Source organism: Rhipicephalus microplus, unplaced genomic scaffold, assembly GCF_043290135.1.
Source record: "Rhipicephalus microplus isolate Deutch F79 unplaced genomic scaffold, USDA_Rmic scaffold_13, whole genome shotgun sequence".
Classification (NCBI taxonomy): domain Eukaryota; kingdom Metazoa; phylum Arthropoda; class Arachnida; order Ixodida; family Ixodidae; genus Rhipicephalus; species Rhipicephalus microplus.
Window position 1 is genome coordinate 14,250,404 of NW_027464586.1, and position 20,743 is coordinate 14,271,146.

Sequence of the window (20,743 nt, forward strand, 5' to 3'; positions counted from 1 at the left end):
TTGTAAGCCTTGGCCCAGACTTTTGTTTCAAACCGCAGAGTGCGTGTCTTTTTCGTTATATTTTCCAGCAAGAACAACTTCTCATGCGCATCAGACAGTTTCTTCCTATTCCGTCAGCACATGTCCCTGTCGGTCTGTTTCGCAAAGCGACAGATTACGCCGGGTATCTTATCTTTCTCGGAAGGGAGGCGGTGGATGGCTATCATGTCCTTTTTGTCTAGAAGGGGAAATTTTATTTTGGCTGCAAGTTTGTTTATTTCACTGACCATGTTTTTGTTTTCAGCTGCCTGTATACCGTGAAATTCAAGATTAAATCGCCTGCTTCGCCATTCAAGGTCATCGACCTCACGTCTCATGTTTACAAGCTCGTCATTCTGAGCTTCCACTTTTTCCAGCCTCCGCTTTAAATTTCTTACTTCCTGCTCGTTGTGCTCCATGCTTGTCACCAGTTCGTCGTAACGTTTGCTAATGAATTATACACTGTCTTCAATGCTTTCCACAGTTTCCTTCAATGCTATTAGGTACTCGAGTTTTTCATGAATTGATTTCAGCCATGTCCATGTATCCTGTGTATCGGTGTCAAACCTAGGTTTCTCGGGCGGCTGTGGCCGAGACTCGTCTGCATACTGCGCAACGCCAAGCGTTGCGATACAGCTCGCCCTTTGGCTTTATTGTTGTGTCCGAAACTCCAGCACATTTCCCGGTGGGATACTTGCTTTTGCAATCACTGCACTTTATAACCGGGTCACTCGCGACAGGTTCTACACGGCAAACTTGACATTATTCAGTTAACGACATTGTCACACTTGGCAGCAGCAGCAGCGAGAGAAGTAATGAAGGAAATGTAACAAATGTAACAATTAACCTGCAAACAACGCGAAGCGCTGCATCAGACGATCGTTCTTTGACGCTGCCGCTGCTGCCAATGTCGTGTAGCGGGGTCCATCGGGCTTGTTTTATAGCGCGTCCTTGACTTGATTATACAGTCCTTGACTTTATAGCGCGTCCTTGACAGCGCTGTTTGCTTGTAGGGGCGGGATTACTGGCCTTATTTGAAGCAGCTCGGCGTACGCCCACCACACTCTGAAAAAGAGCGAGTAAAAAGGGTGTCTTTTTGTCCCACAACAATAATCGTCATCTATATTGCGTTCCATCCTCGCGCTATCGCCCATCGCCCGGTACATTCCGGTCACGATCGGCATGCCCATTATCAGGGTTACATTGCATTCTCGATAGGAAAGTGGCCAGCGCCGCGTTTTCAAGAAAGGAAGCGCACGCAAGCCTGATGACGATTATTGTTGTGGGACAAAAAGACACCCTTTTTACTCGATATTTTTTAGAGTGTAAGAACAGTCGGGAGGGGAGGGGGGGTCCTGATGCTCATGGTGTTGACGTCAGCTATGTCCTGGTAATCTGCAAACAACGCAAAGCGCTTCATCACACCGTCGTTCTTTGACGATGCCGCTGCTGCCAATGTGGTGTAGCGGGGTCCATCGGGCTTGTTTTATAGTGCGTCCTTGACTTGCAGTGCTGTTTGCTTGTAGTGCCGGGATTCCTGGCCTGATTTGAAGCAACTGGGCGTACGCCCACTAAGAACAGTCAGGAGGAGAGGGGTCCTGATGCTCGTGGTGTTGACGTCAGCTATTTCCTGGTAATCTGCAAACAACGCAAAGCGCTGCATCAGACGGTCTTTCTTTGGCGCTGCCGCCAATATAGACCAAGCTATCAAAAACGTCATGGTACACTCTAAGGCAAAAGGGTGTTAAAAGGGTGTGTGGTTTGTCCCTTACGGGACTAATGAGGCTGCCACAACCATTAATCTCTTTAAGGACTAACGGCATCAAGTCCAACAGTTAGTCATCTCAAGGGACTAACATTTAGTCCTCACGTTTACACTTTAGAGAGTGACCGTTAGTCCCACAGTTCATCCCAAAAGACTAACATTTAGTCCTCACATTTGCATCATATAGAGCCACTCTTAATCCCCACATTTACACCTTAGCGGGCAACCGTTAGTTTTCACAGTTGCACCTTGCCGGACAAACGGTTTATCTACTCAAATAATCCAATCGGATGAACTTTTTGTCCCCATTTCAAAACATTGTTTTTGTTTATTTTTCGCCAGGCCTAAGACTTTTTTCGCCTGTTTTTCTGCGCAGTGAGCAACAAATTCCGCAGAAAAGAACACGCGAAAAAGTAGTTAGCCACCTATGTGTAACTGCTTTGACAGTCACGGCAACAATGAAAGACAAAAGTGAGACATCGCGATCTTTTATTTTTCTACATACACATGAAGCTTCGCCATTCTTTTAAGTGAATTCATGGTGAAGTGTACAAGTCCAGTCTTGTTGTCAAATCTTGTTCACTCCTTGGGGAGCTCCTCTGACAGAAGCGATAGATGACAGGCATTGCAGACGCCAGCGCACGAAGCCTTCTGCCTGTTGTGTTGCCACGGCTGCACGTACAATAACACAGTAATAGTTAGGCACACGTCACAGAAGATGAAGATGCACGCATACAAGTACGTGCACGCTAATATAAAAAGAAGGCTGAAAATATGACACCCAAATAACTCCACCTTCACATCTCGCACAGTTCTTTTGAAGCTGCTCTGACGAAAGAGATGGATTACGGGTAAGCAGATGCCAGCACACAGTCTTCAGCACGGTGTGTGCCTACGGCTGCACAATAAGTATGCAAAATAGTGAGTCACACGTGACAGAGGATGAATACACATGCATATGAGAAATACGTGCAAGATGAAATGAAAACATATGTGAGATATTACATGCTAATAATTTCACCGTGATGTCACACAACGTCAAAGACTCATTTCGATCCCCGTAGCGCAACAGCTTAGGAGCGGCGGCCGCAGTCAAGTCCAACTCCGCGAACCACCGTGCCGAGCGAGTCCTAAGCGAGCGACGTCGTTCAGCTCGAGCAAGCCAACGTGAGACCAAACACGGTGCTGCACGCGGAGTGTCTGCTGCCAGCAAACTTCGAGCGGGAGAGCCATCGTACGCTTGGCCGCTGCCGCGAACAGCGCCGAGCTAGTTTGGAGCTAGCGCCGAAGTAATCCGACGGTTATGCGGCCCTTCTCTACAAACTCGAGCGAGTGCAACGCGCAAACGCGAGTCCGCCGCCGTGGCCAGCGGATGGTGCGGAGCTTCTTGCGACCGACTGGTGAGAAAGCCAACTGTAATGGTGACCAATTTTCAGTGGGTTCAGACGCTACCGAAAGCCCCGCCAGCCCGTGCTGGTGAACTTACAGCGCGCGACATACTACAACCAAGCTCTTTACGAGAACCCGTAACGTGTTTTCGATAACTTCCAACACAGCTACGAGGTCTCAGCCCAATATCGTCAGCCCGAAACTCATTGCAGCGGCGAAGACAGGCGAGCACTCGATGAGGCAGCGTACGGGAGGCCAACGCCTCCTAGATTTCTTGTTCCTGCCGGATGAGCGCGAAACGCCAGTCGTCTATAGCGGCGCTGCCTACATAGGGGTAAGGGTCTTTGTATTCGGCCTTTCAGATCGGCAATTTTGGCGTTTGCTGCTAATTTTGGAAGATGCCTTGTATTAAAAAGTTACTTGCTGAATGACGGTGTCACTCAAGTAGGGTTCATTATAATTACGTTTGCATTTTTTTAAAACTTTTTAACGTTTTTGTTGCATATGAGCTCTAAAGAGCGTCAAAAGTTATTTGAACACACCCCTACTTGACTGGCACCACCACCGTAGTTCCAACGACCGCCGCTTATCATGTGACTGCCGATAAACCGGCAGGCACAGGAAATCTAGGAGGCGTTGGGGAGGCCGACGGCAACGGCGGCCAATTTCCAGGTGGTCGCAAAGCACTGGCGAAATGCAGACGCCGAAGCTGACCTTCGAGATGCATTTCGTGCGTGCGATATACAACACGACTGAGTCCGTTGCCGGCAAGCATGATCCGTATCACACACGCGACAAGTAGAGTAGAATAAAGAATGATAACCTACTTGCCTTAGAATCCAGCGCTGTTTTCTGATCCGAGTCGGACTGAAGTATATATCCGATAGGCCTGTTCTTCTCGGCCGCCATATTGGCCTTCCTAGCTGTTGCTGTCGTGTGTTGGTCGTGACTATCTTGAAGCCAAAGATATACAGCGCGGCGTGGTGACGTGTCGAGACTTGCTCCAGACTTCATGGGTGCAGCGAAACCCAAAAGCAGCAGCCCACGCTCATCCAAGCGTACACACAAGCACCACGTCGTAATTCTTAGATCGTCGAATCGAGGCGGCTGTGGTCGAGCACTCCGAGCACGACGCACCGCAGACCGTCGCCGGAAAAATACGGGGAAAGACTGAGCCAGCAGAGGAGGAGAGGGAGGCCTGGTAACCTTGGCAACGCTTTTCGCGCTGCCTGCAATGCCCGGTCGGTTCATCCCTTGGTTTCGCGCTCCACGCTTCCCTGTCTGGTTGCTCCTCAACTGTCTATCCGTTAATCGTGCACGCCTATTGGGCTCCGTTTCTTCTTTTTCGGGTAATTTTGCGTTAGAGTGTACGCTCCAGAAGATCAATAAAAGCGCCGCGCTCCCACACAGAGTCGACTCCCAGGATTACGTATCGGGAATAGTCACAAAGTACGAGGCAGCTGGCGAAACACGTACGTCCCTGAATGCTCCCCCTAATAATGCACATGCCGATTGGGGTGACTACATGCCCACCGGTCATATGAATTTCTAGTTTTCTGCTCGTAATTCAATAGCACGCACCTGTGTCCAATAATGCACTAACGTCGTGGGGACCGTCGACTACCACAGCTATTTCCAAAGAAAGTCTGCTTCCGGCTTTCGTCGCTGCCACCGGTGAATCGCTGCAGGTCTGCGCTTCCGTCGATGGGAGGCCTTGCTTGTGTCGAGTGTCAGCGACCTTGCTCCAAAAGGTTGCTGTCAATAGTTTTACTGAACAAGGGTGTCATGCAGGCTAGTTGTTGCAGAAGACTGAGGCACAAAAAACATATCGCGAAGCAGGAAGAGCAGGAGAGAAGACAGACAGCGCCAACAACCAACTGTTTAATGACCGTATAGGAAACGACAGGAAAGATGACAAAACCGCGCATGCAGGCACAGCCAACAAACATCGCACAGCGTCATGATCAAGGCACCATGTTATCCAAAAAATGCATTTCTGTTGCGTACAACACAATAGATGTATCACTGATACAATCGGGTCCCTTCTTTTTGATAAAATAAGCTTCCAAGAGCTATCTAGCTGTTTGTTTTTTGCTCCTACCAAGAATCGCCGTTTTTTTCAAACAATGGCACACATCCGCAGGATTTACAGTGCGCTGGAGGAAGCACATGATCACTTTTACCTAAACTATTGACATGCTCCCTCAGTCTGTCATTAATGCAACGCCCAGTTTGACCGATATAGAACTTGCCACAGCCTAGGGGAGTCCCATATACCACGCCTTGTGCGCAGCGCCTAAAAAGTATTGTGTGCTGCTTCTGGCAGCCCCTTTGCTCATCGCATGTGATACGCGGGCACAGTTGAGGAAGTTTGTTGAAAGCTGAAAAAACGACCGGAACGCCGTAACAGGAAGCCACCTTCTTGAGGTTATGGCTCACACGGTGTATATACGGGACCACACCAGGCTTAACCCACTCTCTCTCCTTTGGGCGCGCATTTGCACTGGACACTCTTCCTTTCACCCTCTGCAGCAGGGATTCCACCACGGAACTAACTATGGACTGAGGGTAGCCGGCCTTGGAAAGTCTTTGAAGTTGACGCATAAAGCTAGCTTGCATAACGTGCTCACACGATCTGCGTAGTGTCAACTCTAATCAAAGTAGAGCAATTCCACGTTTCACAGTCTTGAAATGCGCAGTATCGTAAAGTAACAACTCCTTCTTACTCCGAGGGAGGTACGGACAGCATACATGACCAGCCGAAATTGTCAGGTTAAGGTCCAAAAACTACAAGGAGCTATCTTCCGGAAGTTCAATAGTGAACGTCAGCCCCTTAGCATTTGCTCTAAAATTATCTAAAACCTGTTCAACCATCACAGAAAAAGGAAAAGGGCATCTATTTTCAATAACAACTAAAAATCATCTGCATATCTATATACTTTAAGAACATTTGGATGAGATGAAGTAAAAACACTTTGTAGTGCGTGGTCAAAGGATGATAAAAAGACGTCACATAAAATGGGTGCTACCCGTTACACCAAGGCAAACGCCCTTCCTCTGTAAAAACACGCCATGTTCAAAAGAAACGAAATTGTGGTTGAGATATGCTTCTAAGAAAGTAACAAAATTAGCGGACGACATCTCCGTTTCAGACAAAAAGGTCGCTTCGCCACTATCTTATATACACTGCTTCACTGCCTGAAGTCGCTCCGGATGCGGAGCCGAGTAAAAAAGGTCACTTACACCTACGGAAAAAAGGTTGCCTATTTCATGGCTTCCTCGGGAAAACCTGAATACTTCATCTGAATTTCTTGTAAAAAAAGGGTCATGAACTCCAAGAAGGTTTAGGGCTTTGAGCAAAAAACTGCTCACCTGATATTACCAAGTTCCATGCTCACTAATGATGGTGCGGAAAGGTACGTCGGCTTTATGCATCTTAGCATTGAAGAAAGCAGTAAAAGAATCCTTTTTGCTTCTGCTTATCTGTTCAGCCAAAGACTAGTTGGTATTTCATTGCAATAATTGAGTGTGGCGCCGCGTACATAATTACAAGAAGTAGTTGACAGAAAAGAGGCGCACTCACAACTAAGCTTTATTTTTGCGTTCATTGCACATACGAAGCCATGAAACCACGTCATACCACTAGCTCTCTCACGTTGTTTAACGAGATAAAAGCATTTTAACTGCCTCGTCGTGTTAGCGTCCACGGTAGGAACACGCCTTCTCGTGTAGCTCGCTGGATCGAGCTTACGTCGATGCCCCAGACCCTGACATCTTGCTGGTGTCCAGGTCACGCTCGACCGGGGCGAGGGCCTAGGACACGGGGTCGAAAACCACGACAACCACCAAAGCCACCCGCGCATGCTCCCTGCACCAGTCTTCTTTGTTCTCCTCTACCAGTGAATTTCTCGCTCCGATTTTGCCCCTATGACACACTCTTCATATTCACCACATTCTTCCCTTCTTTTTAAGCAAGTTGCACTTTTTTCAAATGGTCTGGTTCAAGTTCTTCATTAAGCGTGCAGTGTCACGACGCCGAGGTGTCGAAGAATGTAGGGATGATTTTAGCTTGGTACCTTTTTTGCTGTTATGCATTCGGTTCGAAGTCAATTTTGGGTCACAGCTCAGTTCGACATTGGTCCACCAGGTTAGTAGTAGTCCTTCTTTTCTTCCTGTACTAGCGCAGAACCAGAGTTCTTCCTTCCCATGTGCTTCTGTGTACTGCGGTGGCTTCTCGATGTTCATATCAATAAAGCAGTATTCAATCGAAAAATTGTGGTCTGGAAGCCAAGCTACGTAGTCCAAAACACGCAACAACATTTGATTGTCTCGAAGTTCATTTGCCTCCACATGGTACGGAGTGCCATGTCTTGGGCTCACAGCATTCCTAGCTCCACTACTACACTAGGGGTTCCATCCCCTCTTGCTCGTATCATGATCATCTTCTGGCATTATTTTAGGGTTTTTCATTGCCACTTGCTTTTCATTGAGCTCCGAAGCAAGAGTCTCAGATACGCATGACGTGCTCGTTGTTTGGCCGAGAGGTTTCAGCTGACGACTGCAGAGACCATGGAGCTCCATAATTCTGTCACCTTCAATGCCATTACATGTCTGCCTAACACATTCACTTGCAGACCGTCTACCCAGAGCTGCATCATCACGTTCTCCAACACACTCTTTTTTGAGTGTACCTGACAGATTTGTGTGAAAATTATGAATAACTATCCCATAATTGTGAGGTTTGATTTAGTTCTCTTCATTCACCTCCTTATTTGCAGTCCCTCATTAACCCTATTTGCAATCTCTCGGATTTCCAAGATAGCTGTGCTTATGTAAGACAACAGCTTTTCTCCTTCCCGTCACAAATGCACATGGTGATTGTCGTTTTCGCACATGTACTGTAGTTCAAATTCAATTCTCTAACGCTCCCCTTCGAGGTCTTCTTGCAATATTCGCTCTAAGTTGAAGCAAGGCCACCCGACCTCTTCTACAATACAAAGCAGTCTTTGCACGTTAACAGGCATCTTGTACGCGACCTACTCTCGGTTGAAAAATGTCAAGTGCCGATCCTGGAAGGCTCGCCAATCGTAACAGGTTCGTGCATACCCAGGTACTCCAACGACAAGATATGCGACGTAAATGACGACAGCACGTTTATATGACATGGGCACACATATATGAAGGGTTTAAACTAACATAAATTATCTTAAAATCCTTTGTGGCGCTGTTGTCCCTGCGCGTCCTTGGCTACAGTGCATGGTTCCGCGACCTTGACACCACGCCGCTATTTAGCCAAACACTGCACGTGAGCCACGAACACGTCACTGTCGACGAGATGGTCCAACGTGTCGCCTAGTTGCCTTTAGGTTGTGGTGCTGCTATCACGACAGTAGTTGGGACGGCCGCTTCGCTGTAGCGTCGCTGGCCAGACGCGTGCTTGACCACGCCTGGAACACCGGTAGGCCAGTTCAGCAGCTAGGCCTCAGTTTGCCTGGCTCTGTTTCCCCCGGAATCCCGAACTCGCTCGTGGGTCTCGATGATGACGCTTGCACCATCATCGCTTGGCGTCGCTCATCGTTCAAGTTCGCCTTGAGTTTACCCGTGTGAAGTTCGGCGACGCAACGAACCGGTAGCTGTCGCAACCCTTGTTCTCTCCTGCTGTCCGACTGCCTCGACCCGCCTGGCTTCTCGAGCGTTCCCACCTCTTCCGTCTTCTTCTCGCTCACTCATGAGGGGTGCCACCACGCACTACACACGTTTTCGTCCTGTTTTCACCTCTAACTCTACGTTGTGCTAAAAAATGTTCTCCACTCGTCACAATGGCAAGTTGGGCCAGTTGGATTACGTTCATCATTGAAAATTTTCCAAGACGGACCGCGGAACACCTTCGGCACTTCTAGCTTCCGCAGCGCTTGAGGCGTGGCTGCAGCGCCTTCAAGAACTTTTGAGACTGGAACGCCTTCCTCCACATTTAAAGGTGTCACTGACGTCATATCGGGAAATGGTCCAATTTCAGGAAATAGTCCACGGATTCTTCAGCTTGAGCGGTGAACAGGTGTAGTCCCTGCCGGCACAGGGCTATCAGGACGCGTGTAGGACATCGACTGGGGGGGAGGGGGTTACCCAGAACTTCCACTAGATGTTCCGCGCTACAAAAGGTCTTCAACTCGGAAGATCTTAGCCGGTGGTGAGGCACACGGAAAACTCGTAAGATGGCTGTCTGAAAACAACACAACAACCAAGAAGAGCACGTGCTGCCCCAGAACTTTTACCAATCTAGCGGGCAGCCATGTTTCTCGCTCGCCATACATAGTGGGCAAGTGGCAGTATTTTCCTCTCTTCAAAATTATGCGTTTTTTGAACGATACTCTTCCTTGGGATACAATAACGCAGAAATCTCGGTGCGTCTGTTGGTGTCTGTGCAGCCATTCGGCCACCCGGCGAAAGCTTACGCCCGATCTCAATGCCCACTTACCTTGATCTGGTGGCTGGGTTTTTTTTGTGAACATTATCAATCAAAAAGCTAATATTACGCATATTTGAGGTGCAACATCAATACGTAAATGTTAGGCAGTGTGTATTTTTATTTAGTAAATGCACATAAACGTAACGATTAGGATCAAAGAGCTTATTACGCTGCGCTGACAATGCGACGCTAAGAGCGAAAAAGCTGGTGTTTTCTACGCTACGCTTAAGCAGTCCGGAGCTTTAAATAAAACGACCTAGTTCAGCCACCTACCAGTGGATCTTTCGACGTTCTTTCCTGCGAAGCACTGAGATACGCGGTCATTTTTGTTATTTGGCTGCCTTTTGCTTTACCACTGCGTGGTTGTTCCCAGCTCAGAGTCCACTGGCCCAAGAGAGCCAAAAGGCTCTCGTAACATGAGGTTGAAATCAGGTGATTAGGTTCGGGCTGGTTCGTGCATGACATGTCCTGGATAGGGCCCGAGTCGGTTCAGTAAAATACCCCGCGAATACTCCAAGCTCTCTTCACTGACAACCAAGTTTATGTGCGTAAGAGATACTTACAGCCCCTTGTCTGAGTATGCCCTCAGCGGCAGTCATGTTGTATTGCTAGAAAAGAAAAAAAACAGCGGGGAATTCACTGTAAGCTTCACAATGTCCTTGCCCCCCCCCCCCCCCCCCCAAAAGGACCAGTTGTGATTTGCATATTATATGTATAATCAAAATGTTTCTCACCGGATTCAACTTGAATGACAAGACAGACAGGTCGACGACACATTTCGGCATTTTCTCCCGGAAGGCCTCCTGAAGTAAGTGAAAGTGTGACAATTATAGAAACATTGCAATCAGTGAGAAACAAACTAGTGCACATGGTGAGCCCTGCTTGCTCTGATTCTTCCGCCAAATTGACATTCAGGGATGGCAAGGTGTTTGAGGTGCTGCTATTAATGATGAATAACTTCAACGGGAAGTGCCAAGGAATTAACGTGACGAGAATTTCGTTTCGCACGTTTCAACTGCTGGGTATTCAGCTTCTGGGTGTGCGTTGCGTTGCTTTGATGCATGCGCGTTTCAGCGCGTCCGGTGTCCCTCCGTCACGAAAAGGGAAAAACGCAGTGCTGTGTGGGTAACACATCGGCGCGAAATGCAGCATGTCGCATTTCACGCCGGTTGTCATCAGGCTGCGCTGACGGATGCTGGTCGCACCTTGCATCAGGCTATAGAGTGCTCGCGTTTTGCTAAGGTAGCGTCGCTGTGGCCAGCGTACGCGCGCGTAAACGGCACACTAGAGTATATAGGGCCCTTTACGATGCGCCCGCGGCCATTTCGCTAGCTCCACATATAACAAATTTGGTGTTACGTGACGTCAATGAATGACCTAATATAAGACTGGTGCAAACATGATAATACTGACACGCGTGTCATGTAAGAACATGACAACATACCACGCTTATAGCGCGCTCGCGGACGTTTCGCTAGCTCTACATATACTGAATTAGGTATGACGTGACGTCGACTGACGACGAAGCTAAAAGACACATCCATAAAAGATAATCATGACAAGGAGGTCATGTACAGCATCATTTTCCTCCACCTCGTAACGTTCTGCTGATTTTGAAGTTACATATCAACATTTCTCATTAGTCCTTCACATATCATCGATTCCTACTGTACGTGGGATCTCCAATTTTTGTACACACACTCCTTGCTCAGGTTAACGTGTTTAAATTTCACTTGCCTTTATTTTACCTGAGCTTATGTGATGTACAATAAATCTGCATAGGTTGTGGCGTTGCCTCATACTTGAGTGAGATGTTTGGGCAAAACATCACGAAGTTCTTGACAAGTGTCTAAAGCACACAGATGTTACTGCTTTCAGATTAGTAAAACACTACGTAATCTTTCATGATAGTGAACCTAACAATTTCGACGTGGTTGTTTCAGACACGCTAACTATGTTCTTGACGGAGGGATCTTCTCTGGCACTGACAGGTGAGGGGCCTGAAGACCACTTCATCAGATGTTTAGGCTGTATTTTTCGTCAATAGGTGCATGCTGGAGCTATAAACCATGAGAAAATAAACCGGTACTTTCATTTTGCACCTTATCACTCAAAAATTAGTAAGGCATGCTGTGAAAGTTCCAGTTTTCGAAACTCACTGATAAAGCAGTACCACCATTAGGTTCTAGGAGGCGCCTGATGGCAGCTGTCACCGAAAATGTGAGCAGGAAGGGAAGAGTAAACATCAGGGAGCATATCACTAAATCAGTGAAGGTTACTGTGGGGCTATAAGTATGTATGCCATTTTGCATAATTTACGAAAGGTAGGGAGGTGTTGTGCGGACGTGGTGTTTTCTGCTTCCGAGTGATTACATGGGACGTGCGAAAAAGGTAATATGGACCATAGTGGGAAGCAGGACTGTATGACGAAGCACCGGGTAAAGTTTCGCATCAAGGAGTCGTATATTGCATTCCTTGGACTAATGAATGCGCGTACGTAGGAGAAACTTAAGGAGGACTTATGAAACACCTGCACTATTTCGAAAAAGCTGCATCTGGTTTCTAGGAAATTCATTGTCAGAGGTGTGATTAGGTACCAATGTTCGAAAACACCCGTATCTTAAATAGGGCCTGCATAAAACTATGCGTGAATTATTACAAATGTACCAAATAGGGAAGGTGAAATAAATGTGTTGGTTTACATTGGTCAGTTTTGTCGGCCAAGAAAAATAAATATCTACAGGCATCTTTTTGACGTAGGTGGGTGTACATTATTCTGATTAGTGATGGCACGTGCGTGCTCTGTGCTGTATTTCTACATGTTGCTCCCTCGGTGTTATCGATCTACTGAGATCAGATAAATATCAAATAGTTTAGTTATTTTATTTGTTTACAGTATACTGCAATGAAAAATGACCCTGCAGGTAGAAAATTATCCAGTTGTAAGTTAACAAGCGCCGGTGTATTGATAGATTATTATGTGCGATTTAACGTCCCAAAAACACCATATGATTATGAGAGATGCCGTAGTGGAGGGCTTTGGAAATTTGGACTACTTGGTGTTCTGTAACATGCACCCAAATCTGAGCACACGGGCCTACAACATTTCTGCCTCCATCGAAAATGCAGCTGCCGCAGCCGGGATTCTATCCCGCGACCGGCGGGTCAGCTGCGAAGGGCCTTAGCCACTACTAGACAGGGCGGTGGGGGTAAAAAGCGCTGGTGTAGTGAAATAGTACAGAAGCTCACAGAAGAGTCCATCGGCATATCTAGAACATTGCAAGAGTTAAAAATCAGCTTAATGCAGCTAAACAACAAAATCATACAGCCCACAGGAGAGTGATGCATATCTAGGATTAAAAAACACATCCTCACCATTCCGCTTCAATTTCTCTTATTTTAGAGTGCAAAACACATAACAACTAGCAACTGTAGAGAAACAACAACAACAACAACAGCTCTCCCCAAAGTAAGTCAGGTGTGTTAATACGATATTTTCAATTTATAAAGTAAAACTGTTTAAAAAGCAGCAAAACTGACAAAAAATAAAAAAAAGCATTGAGAAAAAATGCCAGCTTCGCCGCCAAGGCGAAGCAATTAACGCGATAACAACAAATTGAAAGGTCACACACCAAATAGCCAGTAGATCAAAACGAGCCCCAAGATTCTCACGCGCAAATGACGCATGAAACGTACTCTCAGGTGCAGATAAACGCTAATAAGCGTCTCACTTGCTGCCTTGCTGTGTCTGAGAACCACGCTGTCTTAACGCGAAAGCGTTAAAGAGCTTGTGTCCGAGAAAACCCGCCGCCAACGGGGCCGCCGCTGGCGTTAGCCCCGTTGGTTGTGAGCGAAAAATCGTCTGTGCGTCAGTGACCAAAAAAAATCAAGTTATCGAGATAGCCGCGGGAGGCCACTACTTGTCTACGCGTGCGCGCGCGATTACACTGAAAAGCCGCGCATCCGAAAAAATAAGAAAGTGCTAAAGGTCACGAGGCACGGTAGTTTCTTAGTCCTGCCGTCCCTGCCTGCTTGGCTTCCAGCACTTTCGTTGGGACGAGAGAAGAGATAGAGCAATTGCAGCATGCGACAAACGTTCGTAACTCTACTTACACTGGATGAATTTTTATTGTTTTTGGGGCATTGAATTCGTGAGTCAAGAAACACTTCTTGTAAATTCATTCCATGATTACTTGAAAAAAGTGTTTCAGGGCCCCTTTAACGCAATTTTTTTGGAGCTGTCACGACGAAAACGAGGCAATTCGGCGATAATAGTGCATGCTGTTCCAATATACTGTGTGCGTGTTTGTGTGCGTGCGTGTGCATGTAACAAAATATATGAATAAGCATGCACGTAGCAATTGAAAGGTGCACTAAGGGCCAGATTTCGCTATCGCGTTGAACTCTTAAATGCGAAGACTAAAGGTCCCCCAATACTTCGTAACTGTAGACTGAATTGATTGCAGCGACCTTTGTCAGCCTCGTAACTAAAACATAATCGTTCCGGTAAAAGCCGAACGCCAGCCAATCCGTATGGTTCTCCCTACCGCACGCGAGGAGCGTCTACAATCTGCGCTTTGCGAGGAAAAGCGCGCGTAGGAGATGAGAGCGCGGCCGCTGCGTCTTGACGAGAGAGAGAGAATAAAGCATTTATTTGTGAACAAGGATGGAATATCGGCGAGTGGGATCCTTAGTCCGGGATCCCATTGGCATGGGCCGCTGTCCTCATTCGTCTCACTAGGGCCTCTTGGGTCTTCGGATTCAAGCTGGGCCGAGCTGGCCCCTACCCTACAGTGGTGTTGTGCTCTAGGTTGTAGAGGTGGATTGTGTGGACATTCCCATAAAGTGTGGTACAAGGTGGCTGTTTTATTGACACAGAGCCTGCACTATGGTGCGTATGTGTCGGTATCTATCTTAGACAGTATGTATGAATTAGGGTAAGACAAGGTCTGCAGTTGACGCCACGTTACCTGAGATTCTTTACTGAGCTTTGGCCCCGGGGGCAGAAGTTTCCGTCTTTCGAGTCTTTGATGTTCTAGAATATCTGTTAATGTAAGGAGCAAGTGCATACGCATACCCGAAGGTGGTTGCGATATGCCGGGGTCGGAGGTCGGGAAGAGTAATTCTCGGGCCGAGGCATGGGCGAGCTCATTGCCTTTCAACCCTCCAACTCCGCAGTGGCCGGTATCCATATCAGTTGTTTCCATTCGCCCTCTGAGCATGAGGATGAGAGTTGTGTAACAAGTCGATGCGTAATGGGGCCAATGTAGCCTTTACAAAAATTTTGGTAGGCTGCTTTTGAATCTCTTATAACGAAGGTGGACCTTGGGTTTCATAGGGCGAGGGCAATTCCTGCTTCTTCCATATTAGTTGCGTCTGTGACCTGGGCTGTTATACAATCAGTCTGTTTTTTACAATAAATGACGCTTGCTGTATATTTGCTGCTCACTGGTACAGCTGCATTGATAAAGAAGGTGCCCTCAGTATCTGAGTATTTGTGCTGAACTTTTGCCCATGCCCGACGTCCATGTTCGTGGAACTGAGGATGTATGTTGCGTGGTAGTGGTTTGAGGATGAAGTACTGCCTCCGTTGATGTTGAATACGTTGTTTTCCCTTTCCTTCAATATGGGCCTCGATGCCAAGTTCTGATAGTGTTTTTCGCCCGTTTTAGTGATGTCGAGGCGCATGACTTGATTTGTGTGGTGTGCATGAAATATTTAGGATACGTTATTGTGGAGCCCCATTCGAAGCAGACATGGCGTGAGTGGCCACAGCGGAAAGCTTAGAGAATTTTTGAGAGTCACACGTATAACTGTGTCCATTTTGTGCTCGTCCGCTTTCAAGACACTCAGGAAGGAAGAGCTATAGGTTATGCGACTGATAAGAAGTGCCTAAATGAGTCACATTATGTCGTGTTCTTTCATCCCTGCTCTTCGGTCAGCCACCCGATTGATTACGCGAAAGATTTGTAGGCAGGGCGGTTTTAGTTTACGTACAGCAAATGTGTTGTTGCCCCGATTATGGCAGTCGTGACGTTGTTGCAACGCGCTCATAGCGTCATCTTGCTGGTTTTATGTAGTGTGATTATTCCCCCCCTGAGATGCCCATCAGCCACAGTAAGCGGTAGATATAGATAGCTTGCCATTTGACCCTTGAGGGACGTGCTCTTCGATGGCTTAGTGGTTGAGGCCTCGCACTCACGATTCAGTGGACTGAAGTTTGATTCCGCGCACCGGAGTCTCTTTCTGATTTCTTCATTTCTTGCATTTTCATATATATGCATACATATACGGTGAATAACGGCGACGCACACATCGACATCAACCAACGCCGGCACCACAATCCAGCCAAAAACGTTCTCATAATTTCTATTGCAATAAAAGTAAAGAGTCACATGAACACACTGTTGTTCACTGAATTCTAAGAAGTTGAATTTTAAAAAGTACTTGAAGATTCTGTATCAATAGATAATTATCTATTTATCTAACATATATATATATTATCTATTAGATAATAGATTATGTATCTATATAATTATTTATTTATGCATATTAATGTAAATATATGTAATATTTATAATCTATATAAAGCATGGATAGAAAAGTAGAAACTACAACACAAGTGTACAAACTACGAGGCATACAACCAACCTTTGAACTTAGCTGAACTACAAACATGACTAAACTCCTGCAGTAATTCTGCCCCAGGCTACGACAGTGTCGTCTATGAAATGTTGAAGAACCTGCCGTTCGAAACGCGAAAACATTACTCTCCCTATACAATGTTATCTGGTTTTCTGGCGTCGTCCCTGCTTCCTGGAAAGAGGTTTTAATTATTCCCATTTGAAAAGAGGGCAAGTACTTTTCCTCAGTTTCAAGTTATAGGCCCATTCCACCACCAAGCTGCTTTTGTAAACTTTTTGAAAAAATGATAAACCGCTGGCTTTTACATTTCCTTGAAACACACAATCTGCTCGACCGATTCTAGTGTCGGTTTAGAGAGGGTAGACCACCACCGACCATCTGGTGCGCATTGAGGCAGATATCCGAGACGCTTTCGTCCACAAACAATACTTCCTTTCTGTGTTTCTCGATATCGAGAAGGCATACGACACAACATGGCGTTTTGGCATATTAAGTGACTTGTCTCACCTGGATGTGTTGCGGTAGAATGCTTTCCATAATCGAGAGTTACTTGTCCAATCGGACATTCCATGTCCGTGTGGGCAGTGTTCTCTCCCAATCATTTGTCCAAGAAATGGGAGTACCGCAAGGTGGTGTACCTAGTTGTACACTTTTTATTATCGAAGTGAATTCCTTGCACCTGTCCATCTCTCGCAATACGTTCAATTGTACATATGTCAATGACGTCCAGCTTGGCTTTAAGCCATGCAACCTGGCAATGTGTGAGCGGCAGGTTCAGTTAGGTTTAAACAAGGTCTCCAAATGGGTAGAGGAAAACGGATTCCGGCCGAACCCACAAAAAAGCACATGTGTTTTGTTTTTTCGAAAGAGAGGCATGCACTCAGAACCTGACATTCAACTGAATGGTCAACGTCTGTCTCTTAATGCCAAGCATAAATTCTTAAGCCTAATCTTGGACCACAAGCTAACCTTCATACCACACATCAAGTATTTAAAAACAAAATGTTTAAAAGCCATGAATGTTTTAAAAGTGTTGTCGTGTACTATATGGGTAGTGACAGGCAATGTCTCATGAATTTGTACTGAAGCCTCATTCGCACCCGCTTAGATTATGGGGCTTTGTTTATCAGTCTGCGACTCAAAGTGCTTTGAAGATGCTGGACCACGTGCACCATTTGGGCATCCGCCTTTCTACGGATGCTTTTCGCACCAGCCCCGTAGAAAGCCTTTACGTGGAGTCAAATGAGTGGTCGCTTCATCTGCAGGGAATTTACATGTCTTTTGTATATTTTATTAAGGGGGAAGCAGACAAGGAAAACCCCTCATACTCCACTAAAAATGATTTGTGGAGCTCTATACTGTTTCAAAACAGGTCTTCGATGAGGCCGCCCTACTCAGTTCGCCTCACGGGTCTAGCTGAGGAAACTGGTGTGTCACTGGAACACAGTTTATTGGCTCCTATAGCATACCCGCCACCTTGGCAGTAGCAAAACATAGAATGCGATGTGTCTTTCCTAGAAATTACAAAACGCGTGCCCATTGCCCATATCAACATACTTCCTGGAACTTCAACACCAATACACACGTCCTGAGTTTTTACAGATGCCTCTAAGTCTAACTCCTCAGTGTTCTACGCTGCTGTCGGCCCATTCTTTTCGGATGCTGGCCCTCTACATCCAGACACAAGTATCTTCGCAGCAGAAGCTTACGCGATATTTGTGGCCACTAAACACATCAAACTACTACAACTACAAAAAGCAGCAATATATACGTACCCCCTCAGTGTGGTAACGGCTCTTCGAACCCATAAAAAACAAAAAAACCCTGTCGTCGTCCCACTTTACTTCATTTTATGCACACTCTACACACTCAAACAACATGTTGTAGTGTGCTGGGTGCCAGGGCACCATGAGATGCAAGGCAACGTGATGGCGGATCAGCTTGCTGCATTCGTCCACGAAAGCACTGCCACTATACCCGTGTCAATCCCGGCCCTTGATCTTAAGCCATCTCTCAAAAGATTGCTCAAGAAATACTGGCAGAGAAGTGGGATAGACACACACAAAACAAATTGAACGTTATTAAGCCAAACCTTGGCCATTGGCCGCCAGTATCAAAATCACGTCATACAGAGGTTACAAAAAGGCTCAGGATAGGACACACATACACGACACACACATATCTTTTTTCCGGTGGCGATCCACCATTGCGTGAAAGATGTGGTGAAGCACTAACAGTTCTTCACATTTTAATCCAGTGCAAACAATTAGACACTTTGATTGATTTGTGGGGTTTAACGTCCCAAAACCACCATATGATTATGAGAGACGCCGTAGTGGAGGGCTCTGGAAATTTCGACCACCTGAGGTTCTTTAACGTGCGCCCAAATCGGAGCACAGGGGCCTACAACATTTCCGCCTCCATCAAAAATGCTGCCGCCGCAGCCGGGAATCAAACCCGCGACCTGCGGGTCAGCAGCCGATTACCTTAGCCACTAGAATTAGGCACTTTAAGAAAACGACACTTTCCATTACCCTACCGACAACATATACCTTTACACCTGCAATGTTCATCGGTAGGGAACCACTTTTTAGTCATAAATCATTGTTAGCGTTTTTAATAGAAATTCGTAGTTTTCATATCATATACCCGGGCATTCCGTAGCACGACCTCTCCAGAGAGGTTTTCGATGCGGTCGCTACACTCAACAAAACACTTGCCTCACGGCCTTTGGACGCAAGGGTATGAACGAGTGAGGCACTTGTGCTAATGCCATACATGACCACCACCGTTTTCTATCATCACCAACTTTTGTCATCTATTCACACCACACACACCTTTCACGGCATGGTCATGATTTTATTACTTCTATGTTTTTCCCGCCTTAGCGCGAGGAATTTTATGGCCTTATACAGCCGCTTATCACAATCATTGTCCATATCTTTAGTAAGAGGAACTGGTGCTCTTTGGCCGTGAAATGGCCCTTGCGCCACAAGACTTCAAATATCATCATTTGTTCAACATCAATAATTGCTAGGCATTAATGTACCAACAAGATATCATTCTGAGGTACGTTGTAGTGCGCGTATCAAGATTGCTACTGCTTGGAGTTCTCCAGTGTGCACATGTCTCTTGGTTCACGGGTTTTCTTTTTATATTCCGTCTCCATCTCAATGCAGCCACTGTGGTCGGAAATTCATCCCGTGCTATCAAGCATAGAATCGCGACACCACCCGTGCTATGCTGTTACAGTGATTTGCTTACAGTGATCAACGTCCGCTAAAAACATACCGCAGACAAGGTGTACATATGGCCTAGAAAAAAAAAGAGTGATGCCGCAGCTGCTACTTGCTCCTTTTTTTTTTACTACAGAAGTGCGCAGTGTGGTATCGTCACCGCACGGGCATATAAGCCGGTACTACCTTAGCACAAAATCTCAACCAGAAAACTATGACAACGGAGTCGCCATCACTGCACAACCCTGTCTCTTCGATAACACATGCATAGATGCAGGCCACTTTGCAGAGCTTCTCTCCGTTTTTAAGTGCCATTTAAGTGAGAATAGCTTTTGGACTAAGTTTTTTGAACAACGGTGCAGTAATACTGGCGCAAGGGCTTTCAGAGCTGTTAGTTCCAAAACAAAACACGGCAGCAGCACACGTGCGTGCTCTCCCTTCAGCCGGTCACCTAAGCGTGAGCGGCTGCGTTGTATTGCAACTTTCTGCCAATAGCTGTTTTTTGGCGAGCCACCTATCCTCTCCTGGTCTTCTATGAAACCAAGACTTCGCATCAATGCAAGTCCCAAAAAGTGCGCGAAATTTCGGAGGTTTATTTATTGTGAAAAGGACAACATATAAAATCACGTCCACACATCTTTCACAGCACTGGGAGATACCATTTATAATTAATACAGGAGCCTTGCAATAATCCACAAGTGTCAGTGCTGCAATTGCGTTTGCACAGATTCATCTCCTGTTGTCCTTCTGGTAATCATTCATCCTCTTGTGTAGTATTAGTAGACGTGTGCCCATGAATAATGCAGAGTTTAAAGTTTGTGTGGTCGCGTGTCCTGTTGTCCTGTTATACATTTATACAGCAATAGGCCAAACCTACAGACTAGCTCACCTGGCTTGCGACCCTGTAAGCCATGTTTGAAATATATGAAATACTTTGTGTTTATTGGTAAGTCAAACAGGCTTATTTTAATCAACTTTTATTGAAACCCATTAATAAATATTTTAGTCTGTTGCAGACTTTCTTCGCACAATGACCTTGAATTATTTTTTCATTTCTTTTCATAATGGCCATATGAAATTTGATCTAGATAGTACAACATATTGTGTGCTGTCACTGTTTTTTGTTGTTTTGGCTTGCATATATGTTATACTGCAGTGCTTAAACTTATTTTGTGATGTTTATATCTATTCATGTATGCAGGTGTCTGAAAAACTGTGCGTTTC

General features: G+C 46.1%; 1 protein-coding gene across 1 annotated transcript in view; it reads right to left on the reverse strand.

Moving 5' to 3' along the window:
• LOC142783966 (uncharacterized) overlaps nucleotides 1-20,743 on the reverse strand; it is a 309,142-nt gene that overhangs the window by 106,592 nt on the left and 181,807 nt on the right. The window contains exons 3-4 of the mRNA XM_075882589.1: nucleotides 10,373-10,441; nucleotides 10,202-10,246 (exon numbers count right to left, since the gene is read on the reverse strand). Of these exons, the coding sequence (XP_075738704.1) occupies nucleotides 10,202-10,246; nucleotides 10,373-10,441 (114 nt within the window). The remainder of the gene's footprint in view (nucleotides 1-10,201; nucleotides 10,247-10,372; nucleotides 10,442-20,743) is intronic.